This window comes from Carettochelys insculpta, chromosome 5, assembly GCF_033958435.1.
Source record: "Carettochelys insculpta isolate YL-2023 chromosome 5, ASM3395843v1, whole genome shotgun sequence".
Lineage (NCBI taxonomy): Eukaryota > Metazoa > Chordata > Testudines > Carettochelyidae > Carettochelys > Carettochelys insculpta.
Genome location: NC_134141.1, coordinates 82,075,851 through 82,093,659, shown reverse-complemented (window position 1 = coordinate 82,093,659; position 17,809 = coordinate 82,075,851). Strand labels below are relative to the sequence as shown.

At 45.7% G+C, this 17,809-nt stretch overlaps 1 protein-coding gene across 1 annotated transcript in view; it reads left to right on the top strand.

The window, feature by feature from the left end:
- The window catches only part of RASGRF2 (Ras protein specific guanine nucleotide releasing factor 2), a 199,736-nt gene that overhangs the window by 74,787 nt on the left and 107,140 nt on the right, over positions 1-17,809 (top strand). Inside the window, exons 4-8 of the mRNA XM_074995389.1 lie at positions 1,728-1,817; positions 4,529-4,782; positions 6,841-6,920; positions 7,423-7,616; positions 16,102-16,211. Of these exons, the coding sequence (XP_074851490.1) occupies positions 1,728-1,817; positions 4,529-4,782; positions 6,841-6,920; positions 7,423-7,616; positions 16,102-16,211 (728 nt within the window). The remainder of the gene's footprint in view (positions 1-1,727; positions 1,818-4,528; positions 4,783-6,840; positions 6,921-7,422; positions 7,617-16,101; positions 16,212-17,809) is intronic.

Genomic DNA, 17,809 nt, shown 5'->3' with positions numbered 1-17,809 from the left:
GAACCTATCCCAGAGTTCCCTCACCCCGAAGTATTCTGGGTATGTTGGCTGGTATTTGACATCTTCCCACATTGCATTGCCCTCATTCCCCTGCCATTGTAAGCAAACGTCCATTTTTCCTGTGGGAAGGAAGGAAAAGTAGGGCATCAACAAAGAGGGCAAAGTTAACAGAAATCTCTTCTGCAACTGAATTATCAAGGATTTTATAAAAATCAGCAGGTGTGTGTCTTCTCAAATGGCCATCCACCAACTGTGCCCCCTCCTTCGATTACATCTGATCCCTGAAAATAGTACAGGGACAATGAAAACGTGAAGAAAGAGTAGATAGTAAAGATTTGGAAAAAAGAGAGTTGCTGATGGGAGGGATTTTGGGTTCCTAGTTCATTATACAGTTTGTGTGCACAGTGTTCTCAACTACCCCTCCACCCACTCTTTCCTGCATGGAGGGATGCAAAGTTAGAGGAACGAGGATAGAAAAGGCCAGGAAAATAGATTTTTGTCTGCCCTCTTCACTACACAGACATTGCCAGCATGGCAGATGGCAGCAACACCCTGAAAATCTTAGCCACTGGGGGGAGATTTCCCCTCCCCCAGCAGTTGCAAGCTCCTGAAATTCTTTCCTGCCAGAGGAGACTTCCCCCTGGTGGCAGCTAGCTCCTAAGTTTCTTGCTGGGGGAGAGCGTGGGGGGTTTTCAGTGGAGGCCAGTTAAAGTAGTCCCCCTGGCAGTAGAAAGCCCCTAAAATTCTTTCCTGCCCTTGAAGTCCTAACCACATGCAAGCCAGAACATGGTGCTGCCTGGCAGCATGGTCAGCACCAAACAGCAGGCACGTCCTTTTACTGGGTTGGGGGCTACCCATGTGATGTGCTTGAGCATGGGAAGGACCCCCACTGCATGGCGCCTGTGGGGGAGGGCGGGGGGTTCATGCAGAAATGTAAACCACTGAGAAGTTTCTCAACCTCTTATGCAAACACGACCCCCACAACAGCCTTGCTGCCACATGCCATGCAGCGCAGAAAAAAAGATACAAAGCATAGAGACAGAACCACAAATTCCACGCTGGAGCTATTTGTAATGGGTTTATGCACTCACAGTGCTAATAGCAAAGAAAGAAGGATGTTTCTCAGGGTCTCATACAAACACGAGCCCACAGCCACAGGCTTCCTGGTCCTGATTTGAAAGTCAGGGTCTTCCTGTTGCCTAATTCTTGTGCACCTGCAGAGCAGCGGCCAGAGTGGAGCACTGTGGGGCATTGTGGGCTACGTAAAGGACACCTCTGGAGGTTATTAAATTCTATTTTAAGACGTGGCGCTTCCACACTGATCTTTATTCGAAGTTTTAAATTTGAACTTGACGCTATACCCAGGAGGTTTCAATGATGATATGATATTGATATTAGTGCTCACTAAACTGAGCTAATGGTATTTACGGTGAAGACAGTCACGTGGTAATATCAAGCTAACTGCCTTCAATTGAAATGTATCTCATAGTGTAGCCTCAGGCTCTTGGGGAGGAAACACATCCTCATGCTACTTATGTTCCCTCTGCCTTGAGCGGAAGCGCCACTGTTTTTTCTAGAGAGAACTGTGTTCTCCTCAACCAGAAGGCTGTTTGAAAGAGGCTCGTAGAAGATACTTGAGAGAGAACAAAGTCCTACATATTAAATATTGTAACTGAAGGCTTCTAAAATCTTGATTAAAACACTTATGGTATTGTTGTTTTTGTCAGATTGTAGCTCTCAATAAAACTAAGGAACGAATGCGGCCTTATCAAGGCAACCAGGAAGATGAGGACCCAGATATAAAAAAAATTAAAAAGGTAAACTGTTATGTACTCTGCCTTGGAGGAAAGAAAATGGAGATAAGTGCACTTTTGTGTATTTTAGTATCTGATTAGTTTTGCTTTTATTGATTGTTTCTTTGTGTGTGACACCCAAATGTAAAGCTGTGCATGTCACCTCTCTGTCCAAACTAGTTGTCAGCGCAGCTTTTAACAGTTCAGTTGTATGAAAGCAGACTATACAGTTAAATATTATGCAATATAGTAACCTTTACTTGATATGTATCATTTGTGTTCCAAACTATTTACATAGATCTAACATGGTTATGACTTTGGAGTGGTTAGGAACATTTGGACTCATGGGACTATTTTCTTATTGGTGAAGAAATCTATGACTACTTTATTCACCATGTGTGCAGTTCTTATAGAACATGATTTTGAAGAGTATTGTTAGCTAGCAAAAACAAAGTACAATTTATATCTCCTTTCTGCATGTATTTTGCCACTTCTGGAAATACAGCAAACAGTTCGGCATTAGTTTTCAGCTGGTGTTTTTGATAGTAATGTCTTCATGATGCTGCAGACCATCATTCAAAAGGGCCTTAATTCAATATTTATTGGCACTTTTTAATCTTAGTGCATGCGTCAGGTGCATGAGGCGTGTTTAGTATACAACATTTGGGTCACAACATTTGCGAGGGTTCGGAGTTCAGAACCCTTGGCAAATGTTGATTTTTTTTTTTTGTGAATACGGGGGGGCTCAGAGCTGGGGAAGTGGCGGCTGCTGGCGGCCATCCCCTCCCTCTCTGGAGTCCCGGGGAAGCAGAGTTCGTGAATAATTGAATTTGCGAATGTTGCACTCGTGAATGTGACGACCTTGCTATAATTGCTTATGCATACAGGTAACTGTGCTCCAGAAACTTGCTTTTGGGTGTTGTATATGCAAAATGTTACACACACACACACACGTTATATGTTAAAACTCTGATTTATACGTGATGCATCTTTTGTGGTATGACTGTGGACCTAGGTTTTTATCCATCCTGTCTGGACAAGGTGGGCCAGGAGTCATTCTGTGTCTGTGTCAGTGGCTGGGTTTCCCTTGCTACATGAATGTGTCTTTATAATGAAAATGAGCTATAGGCCCACTGATGTGCAGTGGGGTGCAAAGAGGGCAGGTGGTGTTGAAGGGTTCATGCGGGGGTGTGTGGCATGGGCCAGGTGGTGATGAGGGCTGGTGGCTTGTAGCCTCACCCCTTCTGCCCAAGGTCATGTCCCCTTCTGGGAGCACAGAGTTGGTACCCTACCTTGTCCAGCCTTCCTGGCTAGCTATAACCTTAAGTACAGGGAGACTACAGTCACGTTCAATTTGATTTATTTTTAAAGTCACTTCTTGAAAGTAACGTATTCCCATGTGAGTCTTTAGATTTTCCTTGGAAGATGGAGTAACTGCATATTGGGGTCAGGTGGACAGGAAATGCCTCTAAATATATCCTCCAAAATGGCCAGAATTATGCCTTCTCTCTCTAATTCAAATCCATTTCTATCATGGGTTTCTGCTGCATTCGGTGAAGATTTCCATGTGTCAGAGATGCCTTTTAAGAGTGTAGTGTAGTCCGGAGAGGTCTGTGGTAGTAAGCTGGAGTTATTTATATAGCTTCATATAGATGCATATGTGCTATACATACAGATAGGAAAACAAGACAACTTTATTGGCATTACTCTAGAGTTACACTAGTGTCAGCAAGATCACAAAGTGCCCCTGGTTCACTTCCATAAGATGTTTACAGTACAAGTTAGGCAAATAACAAGATGAGAACTGACAGAAGAGAAACTGAAACAGAAAACCAGGGGAAAGAGAAAGTTGTATTAATAGAAATAACATATACAAGAATATGGCATCAGAGCTTCTCTTCAAAGGTACCATATATGTGTGATACTTTTCCAGTCTGCTTTCTAATAGCAAATTTTACTGAACAGCTGCAGGTTTTTTCGCCTAATAATTGGGTGTCTAAAATGTACATGCATGGCAATTACAGAGCTGTAAATCACTGAAGAATGCTAGGCCTTGCAATTAACTGTGGGGTATGCACAGCATATTCACATACACTTGAACCTTTCTAATCTGGGTGTCCATGGAACACCTGTGGTTTGCACCCTGTCAGGGAAGGAGTTAGCAACTGCATACTGCTGCTCCCCTTTGCCCCCAGCTGGGGGAACAGCAGTGCAGCAAAGCACTTGTCCAGAGGCTTTTCCTTTCTTGGGGGAGTGGGGAGGGAGCAGTGCCTGGGAGTGGAGGTGGTTGGGTGCAGAGCCACATGTGCAGCTGGGAGTGGAGTGCCACGTAAGTGCCTCGTGCCCAGATGCTGCACCCCTCTTCCTAGACCCTACACTCCCAGTTCAGCTTGCTCCTGCACCGTCCCTCTGTCCCTCCCTCCTTCCCAGGTGCTGTAAATTTTGGTATCTGTTACATGTTGAGTAAAAATTCAGTACTTTTTCAAAATGTTTTTATTTTCACCTTCAAATTAAAAAGTATAAATGAACCCCCATGATTCAGAATATTCCATAATCTGGTACTGCCTTTTTCCCAGAGTTTCCAAATTAAGTAGTTTAAAGCATATTTTGAAATGAAGATCTGTGTAATGCAGACATCTCTTGCCATTATGAAAAACTGGCTTAATTTGTTTGATTTTTAACTTTTTGAAAGAGCTCATTATTCTCCTTGTTCTTCTGTATTTGATCAATTTTAGGTTCAGAGTTTTATGCGAGGCTGGTTATGCAGAAGAAAATGGAAGACAATTGTCCAAGACTATATTTGTTCTCCCCATGCAGAAAGCATGAGAAAGAGAAACCAGATAGTGTTTAACATGGTTGAGGCTGAATCTGAATATGTGCATCAACTTTATGTTCTTGTAAACTGTTTTCTTAGACCCTTAAGAATGGCTGCAAGTTCGAAGAAACCACCTATCAGTCATGATGATGTTAGTAGCATTTTTCTCAACAGGTATTTGATTTTTGTCTACCTCATCTCACAGTGCTTTAATTTTACAGCAGTAAAGTTGGTGGGTAACATTTTTGTCCTGATTTTTACCCTATACAACTCCATTGAAGTAAACCATGTTTCCCAGCTTTTAAGTCAGAACATGTTACCCCACTCTGGGTGCGTCTACACTAGCTGGCTACTTGGAAGTAGCTGGCACAACATCAAAATAGTACGCGCCGTGTCTACATACACCATGCGCTATTTCGATGTTGAAATCAATGTTAGGCAGCGAGACGTCGAAATCACTATTCCTGTCCAAAGATGGGAATAGCTCCCTACTTCGACGTTCAACATCAAAGTAGGGTGTGTGTAGACGATCTGCGTCTTGCTACGTCGAAATAGCGGGGTCCTCCATGGCGGCCATCAGCTGAGGGGTTGAGAGATGCTCTGTCCAGCCCCTCTGGGGCTCTGTGCTCACCACATGCAGCAGCCCTTAGCCCAGGGCTTCTGGCTGCTGCTGCTGTTGCAGCTGGGGGTCCATGCTGCGTGCATGGGGTCTGCAACCGGTTGTCGGCTCTGTGGATCTCGTGCTGTGCAGGCTGTGTGTGTCTGGGAGGGGCCCTTTAAGGGAGCGGCTTGGGGCTTTGCTGGCCCCTTATTTCGACGGGGAGCACTTGTGTGTGTGGACGCTCCGCATTTCCTTCCGGGGAGGCGCCTTTCGACGTTCTCCGTCGCTACTTCGACGTTGAACGTCAATGGCACCAGCCCAGGAGGACGTGTAGATGATACGCGTAGAAGTAGCCTATTTCGATGTTCTTAGGTCGAAATAAGCTACTTCGACGTAGTGTGCTAGTGTAGACGTAGCCTCTGTTTTAAATGATACCTGTTAGATCTCTCTGCAGCAACACATTGTGCTTTTTCCCTCTGCTGCACAAGGGAAAGCACAACTTTCTCTTAACAATGCAGTTCCTGTGCACTGGGAAAGAAACTTTTCTCTTCCTTCCTTTTTCTTTTTTCTTAAGAAAGCAAGATGGGGCTTAGCAAACTCAGATGGTCCTGGTAGCTCTTAAGAGTGGGGTGCTGAATTTTGTTAATCTTATCTTTTGTCCTGCCTAAAGAACCTCTTTGACACTTTCCTTACAAGGCAGAATGATTTTTTTCACCAAGTTGCTTGATACTATAACACCCAGATACTACTATAGTAACAAATTGTATGAAAAATGGGCAGATGATCACACTGAATGCAGAGTGTAGTTGAGTGTGCCTCTCATTATAGATACAGTCTTGGTGTCTTGGTCCATTTATTGGAGTTCATGAGAGTGGCTGTGATCAGTGAGCAACTTTGTGTTTGAAACAGTTAAGGCAGTATTGCCTAGTACTCTAACTATTGTTTAGTTAGTTAGTTACCGAGCTTTCTAGCTTTCCTAATTCTGAGAACCGAGTGCTATTCTAGAGCCCTTGAAAAATGCATAGGCCATGCTACTGATCTGTCATGCTGATTTCCTTGTTCTGTGTTTTTTCCTTCATAAAATCAGCAAGCCAAACAGCTGAATTCAGAGAAGGAAATCTCAATTATGAGTTGTTTTGTTTATGTACCTTACGGTTTCTTTACAAGGTGCAAATGCACTATCACATAAATAGCACTTGTTGTCATTGACCTCATGAGATATTTTAAAGCTCACACTGAAGAATAGAGCTGTAAGGTATGCTGGCGTGAAGTAGATCTGAAAAACTAGAATAAAGCTGAATGTTTCTATATCTTACTGCTGTATTTAAGTTAACATAATACATTGTCCAAAATATTGCTGCAGTAGCTATGCCTGCTCAATCAAGTAGCTAAACATTTGGAACATAATCCTTGTAATCTGCCATTGTTTTTTTTTTATAATGAGGTAGAACTGTACCTAAAATAGTTGAAATTTTAATTGTTTAATACTAAAAATAAAAGCAATATATTGATGTAGAAATGTTGATTTCCATAATATGCTGAGGGTGCAAAGTGCAAAATAGAAAAGAATTTTTACTGAAATATTAGAAAATAAGGTTTGGTTTTTTATTATTTTAATACTTCTTTTTCAGTGAAACTATAATGTTTCTTCATGAAATATTTCATCAAGGATTAAAGGCAAGAATAGCTAATTGGCCGACTTTAATTTTAGGTAAGTTACTATTACCTGTATTGAAACAATGAGATTTTTGGTGTCAGTTTTCACCAGTGAGTCATGTTTAAAAAAATAAGATTGTTGCTTTAATGCACCGTACATTTACAGAACTAATGCTGCACATATGTATGTCATTATTATGGATTAAGCAAAACTGTCAATTTGTCAGTATTTTTTGTGGGGAATAGCAGGACCCTTTAGAAGACTGAGGGCTCCTTTTGAGGTCAGCCTACGGGAGGACTTCCTTGATGAGGTCAGCCTTCACCTAAATGCTAGTCTTGGCCTCGTACTTGAACTTTCCATTATCGTTTGGTGGCTACTCTGGGGTCAAAATGATTATTCATTGTCAGGAGAGGGGATCAAAGTTTGCATGACTCTATGGAAATAATGGAAATAGAGCTGATTGTAATAATGCCACTTCCATAAAGCCAAGTAGATTTTTATGTGTAAGAGATGGATAGCCAGAAAAAAAGGGTTATCTTGATTTTTTTTTTCATAGCTGACTTATTTGATATTTTGCTGCCAATGCTGAACATTTATCAAGAATTTGTTCGGAACCATCAGTACAGTCTACAAGTACTGGCAAACTGTAAGCAAAACAGAGATTTTGACAAACTCTTGAAGCAATATGAAGCCAACCCAGCTTGTGAGGGGCGAATGCTGGAAACATTCCTTACTTATCCTATGTTTCAGGTAGTTGCTGTATGTTTTTTGTGCTTGTACCTTTGTAAAATTAATTTGCTTAATTTATCGTTGCAAAAATTAATATCTTGAAGTTAACTGATTAATAGTAATAATTGCAGGGAGATTAATTGAGTCATTCATGTATCACATTATTATTCTGATTGTTAGTATGTGGAGTCTTAGTCTCAAAACTGCACCGGTTCCATTGCATTCACAATCTTGCACATGCAGCAAGAGGAATGTGGGAGGAAGAATTTGTGCCTAAATAAATAGAAGCAGATCCTCTGCCTTGATCTGCTCCAACATCATAGAGAGGTCAGTAGGGAGCACATACTAGGTGGTGCAAGTTAGAATATCCCCAGGGTTGCTGTAATTTGAACTAGCAGTGGGACCAGGAAGATAATGAATGAGCAGATAAATCCATGACAAGTCACCCTGCTCCTCAGGTGTGGTGAAGAATTTTTCGCGATAACTTGAAAAAGCTTATTGTGCTTATACTAACGCGCCTTTATTTGATTAGATGAATTATTTTCATTGATTTGCAAAGTTCTTTAAATCATCACTCTGGTTGCTTTACAGCAATTACATTTAAGATAATTATTTACTTTATTATTAAAATCCTGAACTGAATTTATTTAATTTTTGCAAACAAATGTGTTGCTGATATAAAAATGGTTCTGGAGAAAGAGCTGTATTTTCAACCCATAGAAGTGTTTCCTCCACATACATGCTAAACATAAAAATAATGACATTTGTGTAATCATGCTAGTTAATAGCCACATCTGCCCAAAGGTTTTACTTCTGTTTGCACCTATAGCACTCTCATTTGCCTTTGATGAACTCTAAATGTATTCTGTCGAATTGAGGAAAACAGCTGGTAATTCATAAAAGGGATATTGTTACCTTAGTTGATTACTTTGTTGATGTTATATATTGTTACCTTAATTGATTACTTTATTGATGTTAGATATATATGTATGTAGGTATGCATTTTTTTTTTTGCAGATTTGCAACGTTTCTGCTTATGATTTTTGGATGTATGGATGTGAACGGAAGGTGAAAGTGATTAGGGATTTTGACAAAACAAAAAAGCAGTTCTGTAGCACTTTAAAGAGTAACAATAATTTATTAGGTGATGAACTTTTGTGGGACAAACCCACTTCTTCAGATCTGGAAATTCTGAAGAATTGGGTCTGTCCCACAAAAGCTCATCTCCTAATAAATTATTTAATAAATTATTTTGTTAGTCTTTAAAGTGCTACAGAACTGTTTCTTTGTTTTGTGAAGGTACAGTCCAACACAGCTACCTCTCTGTGACTAGGGATTTTGAGTGCCTCTATTTTTTAAATTATTTAAATTGGTCTGATTTGAAGCTACCACTCTCCAGCCACCCATCTCTGAAAGGAGCACCGCCACCAGCATCAGTACAGAAGTGAGAATGGACTAGTGTGGTATTGGAATCTTCACTTCTTCTACGAGTGTCCCCGTGGGTGCTCCACGTTAGGTGTCGGGCTCGCCCTGGCGCTGCAGGTCAGATCTTTCCAGCAGTTTCTGCCGGACCGCGCATGCGCCGGACCACGCCGCTCCCTTGCGCGCTCCCGGCCACGTGCGCGATCCAGTCCCCGCCAGTTCCTCTTCAACCGCCATTGGCTGCAGACAGAATCCGCTCAGACTACGGCCAGAGTCAGCGTATTTAACGTTCTTAAAGTGTTTTAGAGTTTCTTTTTCAGTCTTTTAGATTAAGTTAGCTTGTTATTGTTTTCCAAAAAAAAAAAAAAGGGAAGGAGTAAAGCTTCCAGTCTTAGTAACAAGCGGAGCACCGGAGGCCCAGGGACGTAGGGCCGTTAGGCCTCCTACCGCCGCAGGCTGAGTCAGAGAGGGGAACAGGCACAGAGAAGGTGCTAAGTATCCTATTAACATCTCAAAGACTCACCATAATGTCCTCTTCAGGATTCAAAAAGTGTGACTCATGTCGTGAAGCGATGCCGGCCTCCGACGGGCACAGTCAGTGTATAAGGTGCCTTGGGGAATCTCATGTCACCCAGAAATGTTCCTTCTGCGCTAAGCTCACAGCCAGAGCAAGGAAGGACAGGGACATGCAGCTCAAAATGCTGCTCTTGGACAAGGCCCTCCAGCCAGATGTGCTGGAGCGGCCGCAGCAGGAGGGACCGGCAGGGGCCCATAAAAGGAAAGCTGCCTCCCTCACCCCGTCAGTGCAAAAACGGAGGAAGCTCTCACCAACCTGATCCCTGCTGGCAGCCACAGCGAGCAGGACGGGTGGAGTGCATAGCCCCCAGCTGCAGTTACAGCTGAGTGGCGGCGGCGCGGAGACGCACGTGGCGGAGGCTGAGCCTCCGATAATCAAACAGCCGCCCTGCACCATGGGCAGGGCGGCGGCCAGGCAAGCGCCGGAACCGGCGGCACCGCAGGCAGCGGCACCGATGCCCGGGGAACCAGCGGTGCAGAGCGCGCAGGCACGCGGCCTGCAGGCACTGGGGGAGACCACCCGCGCGGCACCGCAGCGGAGCGTGCCGAGCGTGGCGCAGACAACGGGGCTGAGATCCCCGACGCGAAAGGGGGCGGAGCCAGCCCCGCAGAGGAGGGGAAAGGCAGCACAGAAAACCTGGCACCGCAGCCCTTCTCCAGACAGGGCTGCAGGGCTGCTCGCTCTGAGCCCTCCGCTCATGCTGCGGACCCCAACAAGAAGGCAGGGGTCACACCCAGCCTATCCCGAGCCCCCATCCCTGTTCCTACAGCCAGCCTCACCATGGCTCGGACCACCTTCACCCTTTTTGGGCTTTGAACCTTTGGAGTACTACCAAAAGTCAGTCTCTCCAGTATCTCAATTATCCAGACGATCTTGCTCCCCCAGGCGTAGTGGGTATGCACCTCGAGAGTGGTCCAGGTCCCCATCTCAGGAGCAGTGCCCGTGTTGCCATGGTCGCCCCTATCACGCGGGGCATAGACACCATAGGCATATTCCCAGGGACAGATCCCCCCCAGACGGTTCCATATCCCCGAGGGCAATCGCGAACGGGGACAGAGACACAGACATCTCAAGGGGAGGTGATTCTGGAACCCCGAGATTTTCCCTCGCAAGCTTCCAGGGAGCGGATGTATCACCGTCAACAGGACCCAGAGGGGTCCAGAGAGGTTTACCCTAGCGGTTCCTCGCTGTCTTCCCCTGCCGAGGCCACGGCCCCAGGGGACGTCCATCCTCCGGACGATCTCAAACAGTTCCAAGAGCTGTTTAAAAGGGTGGCCTTCACGCAAGGCATCCAAACAGCAGAGGTGCAGGAGAAGCACCATAAACTCCTTAAAAACCTGAGACCTCCGGCCTCCTCCAAAATAGCTATACTGCTCGACGAAGCAATCATGGAGTCCGCCACCATGATATGGCAGACCCCTGCATCCATTCCGCCTATAAACAAGAGAGCTGACAAGAAATACTTCGTTCCAGCGAAGGGCATGGAGTTCCTGTTCAGCCACCCGCAACCAAATTCTCTGGTGGTGGAATTGTCTCAACAGAGGTCGAAAACTTCTCAGTTCAAGACAGGGGGAACAGACAAAGACACCAAGAAACTAGAGTTGTTCGGCAGAAAGGTCTACTCCTCCTCTACCCTACTGTTGAGAATGGCGAATTACGCAGCGCATCTAGCAAACCATAATTTTGACAACTACTCCAGGCTGACTTCCCTCATGGACTCGCTTCCAGAGGACAAGAAGCCGGTGCTCAAGGCCATCGTGCAGGAAGGCTACGCAGCCTCGAGGACGGGAGTTCAGATCGCCCTAGACGTAGCGGACACGGCAGCATGCTCGACAGCTACGGCAGTGGTGATGCGCAGGGAGTCCTGGCTCCAAACATCGGGTATCCCGAGGAATTTGCAGGCGAAGATCGTCGATCTCCCCTTTGACACGCAGAAGCTGTTTGCTGAATCAACCGACTCGGTCCTTCATTCCAGTAAAGATTCAAGAGCTGCTCTTAGGACCTTGGGGATTTACACCTCTCCATACAGGAAGAAAAAGTATTACCCTCAGCAAAGACGGTACCAGTATCAACCACAGCGTCTCCAGTATCACAGGGGTTATGAGCAAGGACGACATCAACAGCACCAGCAATACAGAACTCCCAGGCGACGTTCCCAACAGAGCCGTGCGTCCTCGGGGCAGGGCCAAAGGCCACAAGTTTGACACACAGATCCAGGGCTGCGCCATCACTACCATCGCGCAATGTCATCCGAAGCCATTATTCCACCATCGCCTCCGACCATTCTACGACCAGTGGCAAAGGATCACCACAGACAAATGGGTACTGGAGATTATAGCCACGGGGTACGCGATCCCCTTCCAGTCGCTCCCACCGCCACGACCTCCACCCAGGCCCCACCTAAAGGATGCCTCCCACGAAGCGAGACTCAAGCAGGAGGTAGACCATCTCATACTAGGTCTTCGGGGCCTCAACCGGTACCTGCGCAAGCAACGCTTTTGGATGATAACAGTCACCTCTATACTTACGGCACTGGACGATGGAGATTGGTTTGGAGCCCTCGCCTTACAAGACGCATATTTCCACATAACTATCCACCCGGCTCACAGACGCTTTCTCCGGTTTATGGTAGGCAAAGAACATTTTCAATACAAGGTTCTGCCGTTCGGCCTCTCCTCGGCCCCCAGAGTCTTCACCAAGACCTTGGCAGTGGTGTCAGCCTACCTGCACAGACAGGGGGTGTTTATATTCCCATATCTGGACGACTGCCTACTGAAAGGGGCCTCGAAGGAGGAGGTACTTCGCATGATACACGTCACAGCAGGCACGTTCTCTTCACTGGGCCTGGTCATCAATCTGGCAAAATGAAAGATAGACCCCACACAGGACATAGAGTTCATAGGGGCACGTATAAATTCTATCACAGCAAGGGTTTATCTACCAAAGACACGCTTTCGAGCCATCGGTTCCCTCATGCAGGTCATCACCTTCAGCCCTACGGTGCCGGTTCTGATGTGCTTACGGCTGCTGGGCCACATGGCAGCAGTGACGTTTGTAGTACAAAATGCCAGGTTACACATGCTCAGCATGCAGCACTGGCTGGCGAGCGTCTACAAACCGGCAGCACATACTGTTCACAGGGTGGTGTTGCCCACGACAGAGGTGCGCAGATCCCTGCAATGGTGGGTGAACCCCAAGAACATGCTAACAGGGGTGCCCTTTCACCAACCACAAATATCGATTTTCCTCACTACAGACGCCTCCCACATAGGGTGGGGAGCACACATGGGCGAAGAGGTGACGCAAGGACTGTGGTCCTCCACGGAACAGTCACTGCACATAAATATACTGGAGCTCAGAGCGGTGTTCAACGCCTGCATACACTTTCGAGACCATATACAAGGCAAAGTAGTCGGGATCAGTACAGACAATACCTCCACCATGTTTTATATAAATCGGCAAGAGGAGCTCGGTCCCGTGCCTTATGTGCGGAAGCAGTCTGATGGTGGAACTGGTGCATCGCCAACAATATAACCTTGAAAGCCTCGCACTTACCAGGCGCTCACAATGTGAAGGCAGACCAGCTGAGCAGGCGCTTCACACTCACGCACGAGTGGCAGATCCGTTCCGATCTGCTACGACCGATTTTTCACGCATGGGGTTTTCCCCAGATAGACCTGTTTGCCACTCAACACAACAAGAAGTGCCCACGATACTGCTCCAGGGCAGGACTGGGACAGGGGTCCCTGGGGGATGCATTCGCGATCTTGTGGAGAGGCCCCCTGCTTTACGCATTTCCTCCCACAGTGCTTATCCACAAAGTCTTGCAGAAAGCCAGGAGAGAGGGAGCCCGAATGATCCTAGTAGTCCCAACGTGGGATCGACAGCAATGGTTCCCCTTACTCCTGCGCATGTCGGACCGTCCACCGATGCCCCTCCCGGTGGCGTCGGATCTGCTTACGCAAGCTCAGGGGTCCATAGTGCATCCACACCCCCGAGGCCTACGACTACAGGCATGGTTAATCCATGGCTCAGCTCTCTAGAGAGCACATGTACGGAGGAAGTGCAACAAGTCCTAGAAAGTAGCAGGAGGACTTCCACCAGGAAGACCTACAAGCAGAAATGGACTCGCTACATGGCATGGTGTTCTACCAAACAGTTAGCCCCCCTTGCTGTGCCTATACCTGTACTATTAGAGTATTTACTGGACCTTGAGAGGAGGACTCTCCCTATCCTTGTTAAAGGTCCACCTTGCCACTATTTCGGCTTTCAGACATGAAGAGGAAGGGCACACGGTGTTTGCCCATCCCATGGTTACCAGGTTCCTCAAAGGGCTGGTAAACCTATACCCCCCTCGGAAACCGCTTCCACCTTCGTGGAGCTTGGACCTGGTGCTTAGCGCGCTAACGGGACCACCGTTTGAACCTTTATCCACGGTTTCACTCCGTCTCCGTACAATAAAGACGACCTTTCTTCTCGCAATCACATCAGCTTGCAGGGTGAGTGAGCTTGCAGCAGTTATGGCAACGCCACCCTGCACAGTATTTTCCAAGGAGGCGGTAACCTTACGGCTACATCCAGCCTTTGTTCCCAAAGTTTCTTCAGAGTTTCATATTAACGAACCTATAGTTTTACCCTCGTTTTATCCAAAGCCTCATAACTCTAACAAAGAGGCGCGCCTACAGCTCCTGGACGTGAGGAGAGCGCTGGCTTTCTATATAGACAGGGCTAAGTTCTTCCGGAAAACGGATAGACTCCTAGTCTCTCTCGCTCCCAAATCAAAAGGAGAAGGTCTCTCTTCGCAGAGAATATCGAAGCACATCGTATCCTGCATAAAAATGTGCTATGAACTCAAAAAGACTCCTTTACTGGCCCCGCCCAGGGCTCACTCCACTAGGGCGGTGGCGGCATCAACAGCCTTTTTCAAGGGCGTTGCGCTAAAAGACATGTGCAGAGCGGCGACCTGGTCATCCTATGACACCTTCGCCAAACATTACGCCCTTCACAGGGTATTCCAAGAGGATACCCGTCTCTCGACAGCGGTCCTCTCGGGGACAAGCTGCACATAATCCGATTACCCACCTCCTATCTTGGGTTACTGCTGGGTAGTCACCTAACGTGGAGCACCCACTGGGACACTCGTAGAAGAAAGAGAAGTTACTCACCGTAGTAACGGTGGTTCTTCGAGATGTGTCCCCGTGGGTGCTCCACCACCCGCCCATCCTCCCCACTTCGGATCTCTGTTTAGTGTTTTGCAGGAGCATCTGAGGCGGTTGGTCAAGGAACTGGTGGGGACCGGATCGCGCACGTGGCCGGGAGCGTGCAAGGGAGCGGCGCGCGCCGGCGCATGTGTGGTCCAGCAGAAACTGCTGGAAAGATCCAACCTGCGGTGCTGGGGCGAGCCCGACACCTAACGTGGAGCACCCACGTAACGTGGAGCACCCACGGGGACACATCTTGAAGAACCACCGTTACTACGGTGAGTAACTTCTCTTTATGCACCGCTGGTGGAGGCAGTCTGAGACTGCCCCATAAGCATCCAGAGCTCAGGAAAAGGAAGTCCTGTACCTTCACAGCCTGGCCAGGGCTAGCAGCTGGCAAACCAGCAAGCAGTAGGAACCCCCAACCAGGGGTCCCCCCAGCCTTGCACTGAGGCTTTTAAGAGCCTTTGGGCTGGTTGTGTGTATATGGGGGATTAGCCACAGCCTCCCCATCCTGAGCATGGCACCTTGGGTGTTTGCCCACATGTAAGTCTGCTCCTACCTTCCCCTCAAAAGTGACCGCATCGTGGCACAGTGGCCTTCAGTGCTCTGGGTGTCCAGCCAGCAGCCACTTCTCTCTGGCTCAGAAGGCAACACTGAAGTAAGGGCAGCAATATGGCAAAGCCCACCCCGCAACCACTAGCCGGATTTCATGGAGGACACCAGATTTCACTGTGTTTGGAGTCTTTTCGCAGTCGTGAATTTGGTAATCCCTTAAACCTGCATTTTCCAAAGTGTGGTCTGCGGCCTAGTACTGATCCTTAAAAAAAAATATACTGGTCCTTAGAAAATATGCAAATTATCTCTATGTACTATTGTTATTGTGAATAAATAGTAAACGGTGCATGTTGATTCTTTTTTTTTATATATGTTTATATTTTTGGGCTGCGGGAAAAAGTACTGAAAAAACTGGGTCCCAATTATATAAAGTTTGGGAAACCCTGCCCTAAACATGATCAGTCACCTTCAGAGAACCTTAATTTGTTCAAAATGAAAAAAAAAATCATTCTTGATACGAGAAATTTATACTTGTAGTATTGGAAATTAATTTAAAAAATAAAAGTTTGACCAATTTAATTTTTTTTTCCCCTGAGGATTTTTTCCTGTACTCATCAGCCCACCTTGAACTTGTAGAGAAGATACTAACTGAGCAGCGACCTGAATGACTACTCTGCTGGAAATTAAGAGATCAATTAGTATTACTGTTTATAATAAAAATGCTGATACTATATTTAATTTGTTTAAGATTCCTAGATATATTATAACTCTTCATGAACTTCTGGCTCACACACCCCATGAGCATGTGGAAAGAAAGAGCCTTGAATTTGCGAAATCTAAATTAGAAGAACTTTCAAGGTAAGATTCTGTTCCTGGAATATATTAAGTTTGAAAGGAAAGGTCTGAAATTGAGAAACATTTATTTTATCTGTTAAATTTTTTAAATTAAAAATTTGGTTCCTTTTTCTTTTGTCAAAACAAATCTAAGATTGTTATGTTGAGGGTGGGGGTTGCCAAGACAACTACCCAGTGTTATGTATAAGTGAGGCATTTGTCTTTAACCAAAAAAAAGGATATTTTTCCATAATTAAAAAAACAACAATTTTATAATTCGTACTAACAAAAATGACTAGGTCTTGCAAACTTCTCAATTCTAAATCTGTGTAGATTCTTATACATATGAATGAAAATATCAATTTTGATATGTGCTTTTATGTGATGACAGCTAAAAAGGTCCATATATCCCAAATATTTTAGGTTCACTGCTTGTATATATTACTGCTCTCTTGAGATCTTTGCAAAGTGAATATCTTCTATTGAAACCCCTCTGACTTTCATAACTGCCTCTCTGTATAAATCTAAGGTATTTTTTGCCCTTTTTTCAAGGACCAAAGATTTCTGCTATATACATGGCTAAAGTACATCAATACTTCATTATGAATTTTCCTGAAATTCCTCATGTGACAGTGCCACTGTTTTCCATGCAAGCAGCATTTTAGCTGTAGGTAGTTTGTTTCACTTTCGGAAACTTTCCGCTGCCGTGCACTGGACAGTCAGTCTGGACTGGTGGGTTTTCTCTTTTGTTGTTCCTGTTTATTACAGGCTGAACCTCTCAAATCCAGAACTCTCTTGCCTGGCAACATCTGTAATCTGGCATGATTTTAGTTATCCTTGACATGTGATCATATGGCAGCGGCCAAGTCTCTCCCAGTCCCATAAAGTTTGTTTACAGCTGCCAGCCCTGGCTATCAGTGTTCTGTGCTGATCTTCAGGTCTAATTTAACCCAAACGTCTTCTAAGAGCCCAGTAAGCAGTGGAGGTGTTCAGACTGTAGGAAGAGAGATCACTCACTGGCTTCTCTCTGTGATTTTTTTTTTCTCCTTGCCCAGCTGTACCCCATCTACAGCCTGGCTCCTGAGTTTTCTTCAACTTATATTTTGCCTTCAGCTCCTTGTGAAGCACTCAAATAGGTGGATAAGTATTGAATGCAACAGTAGCAAGCTATAAGGGATGTTTGTCACGTTCCCTATGCTGAGGCCATTTGAAGCAGAAGTAGAGCCCCCTCCCCATTTGAAGCGAGGCAGAAGAATCTCTCATGGCTTAATATGTGATACCAGCTACAGAGTCTGCTTCATCCCATTCGTTAGGTGGAGAGTTCACTTCCTTTCCAACCAGCTACTCTCCAGACAGCCAACATTAAGCAGTAGGGAGAGCATTCTGACACTGATTTGAGAGGCAGAACACTTAAGCGTGCTGAAGTACAGTCCTGGAGCCTCTATTCATAGAGGAGAGGCATATGGAGAAGTGTGGGGGAAGAAAACGCATAAGACATTGCGTCTGGTGTTGGAGTAAGTAAAGGATACAAGATGGTCCATCAGAGAGAATTCAATATACAGATTAGAACAGAGTTATCGAAAACCTTGAAATCACAGGCAGAGTCTAACTTGAATAGAGGG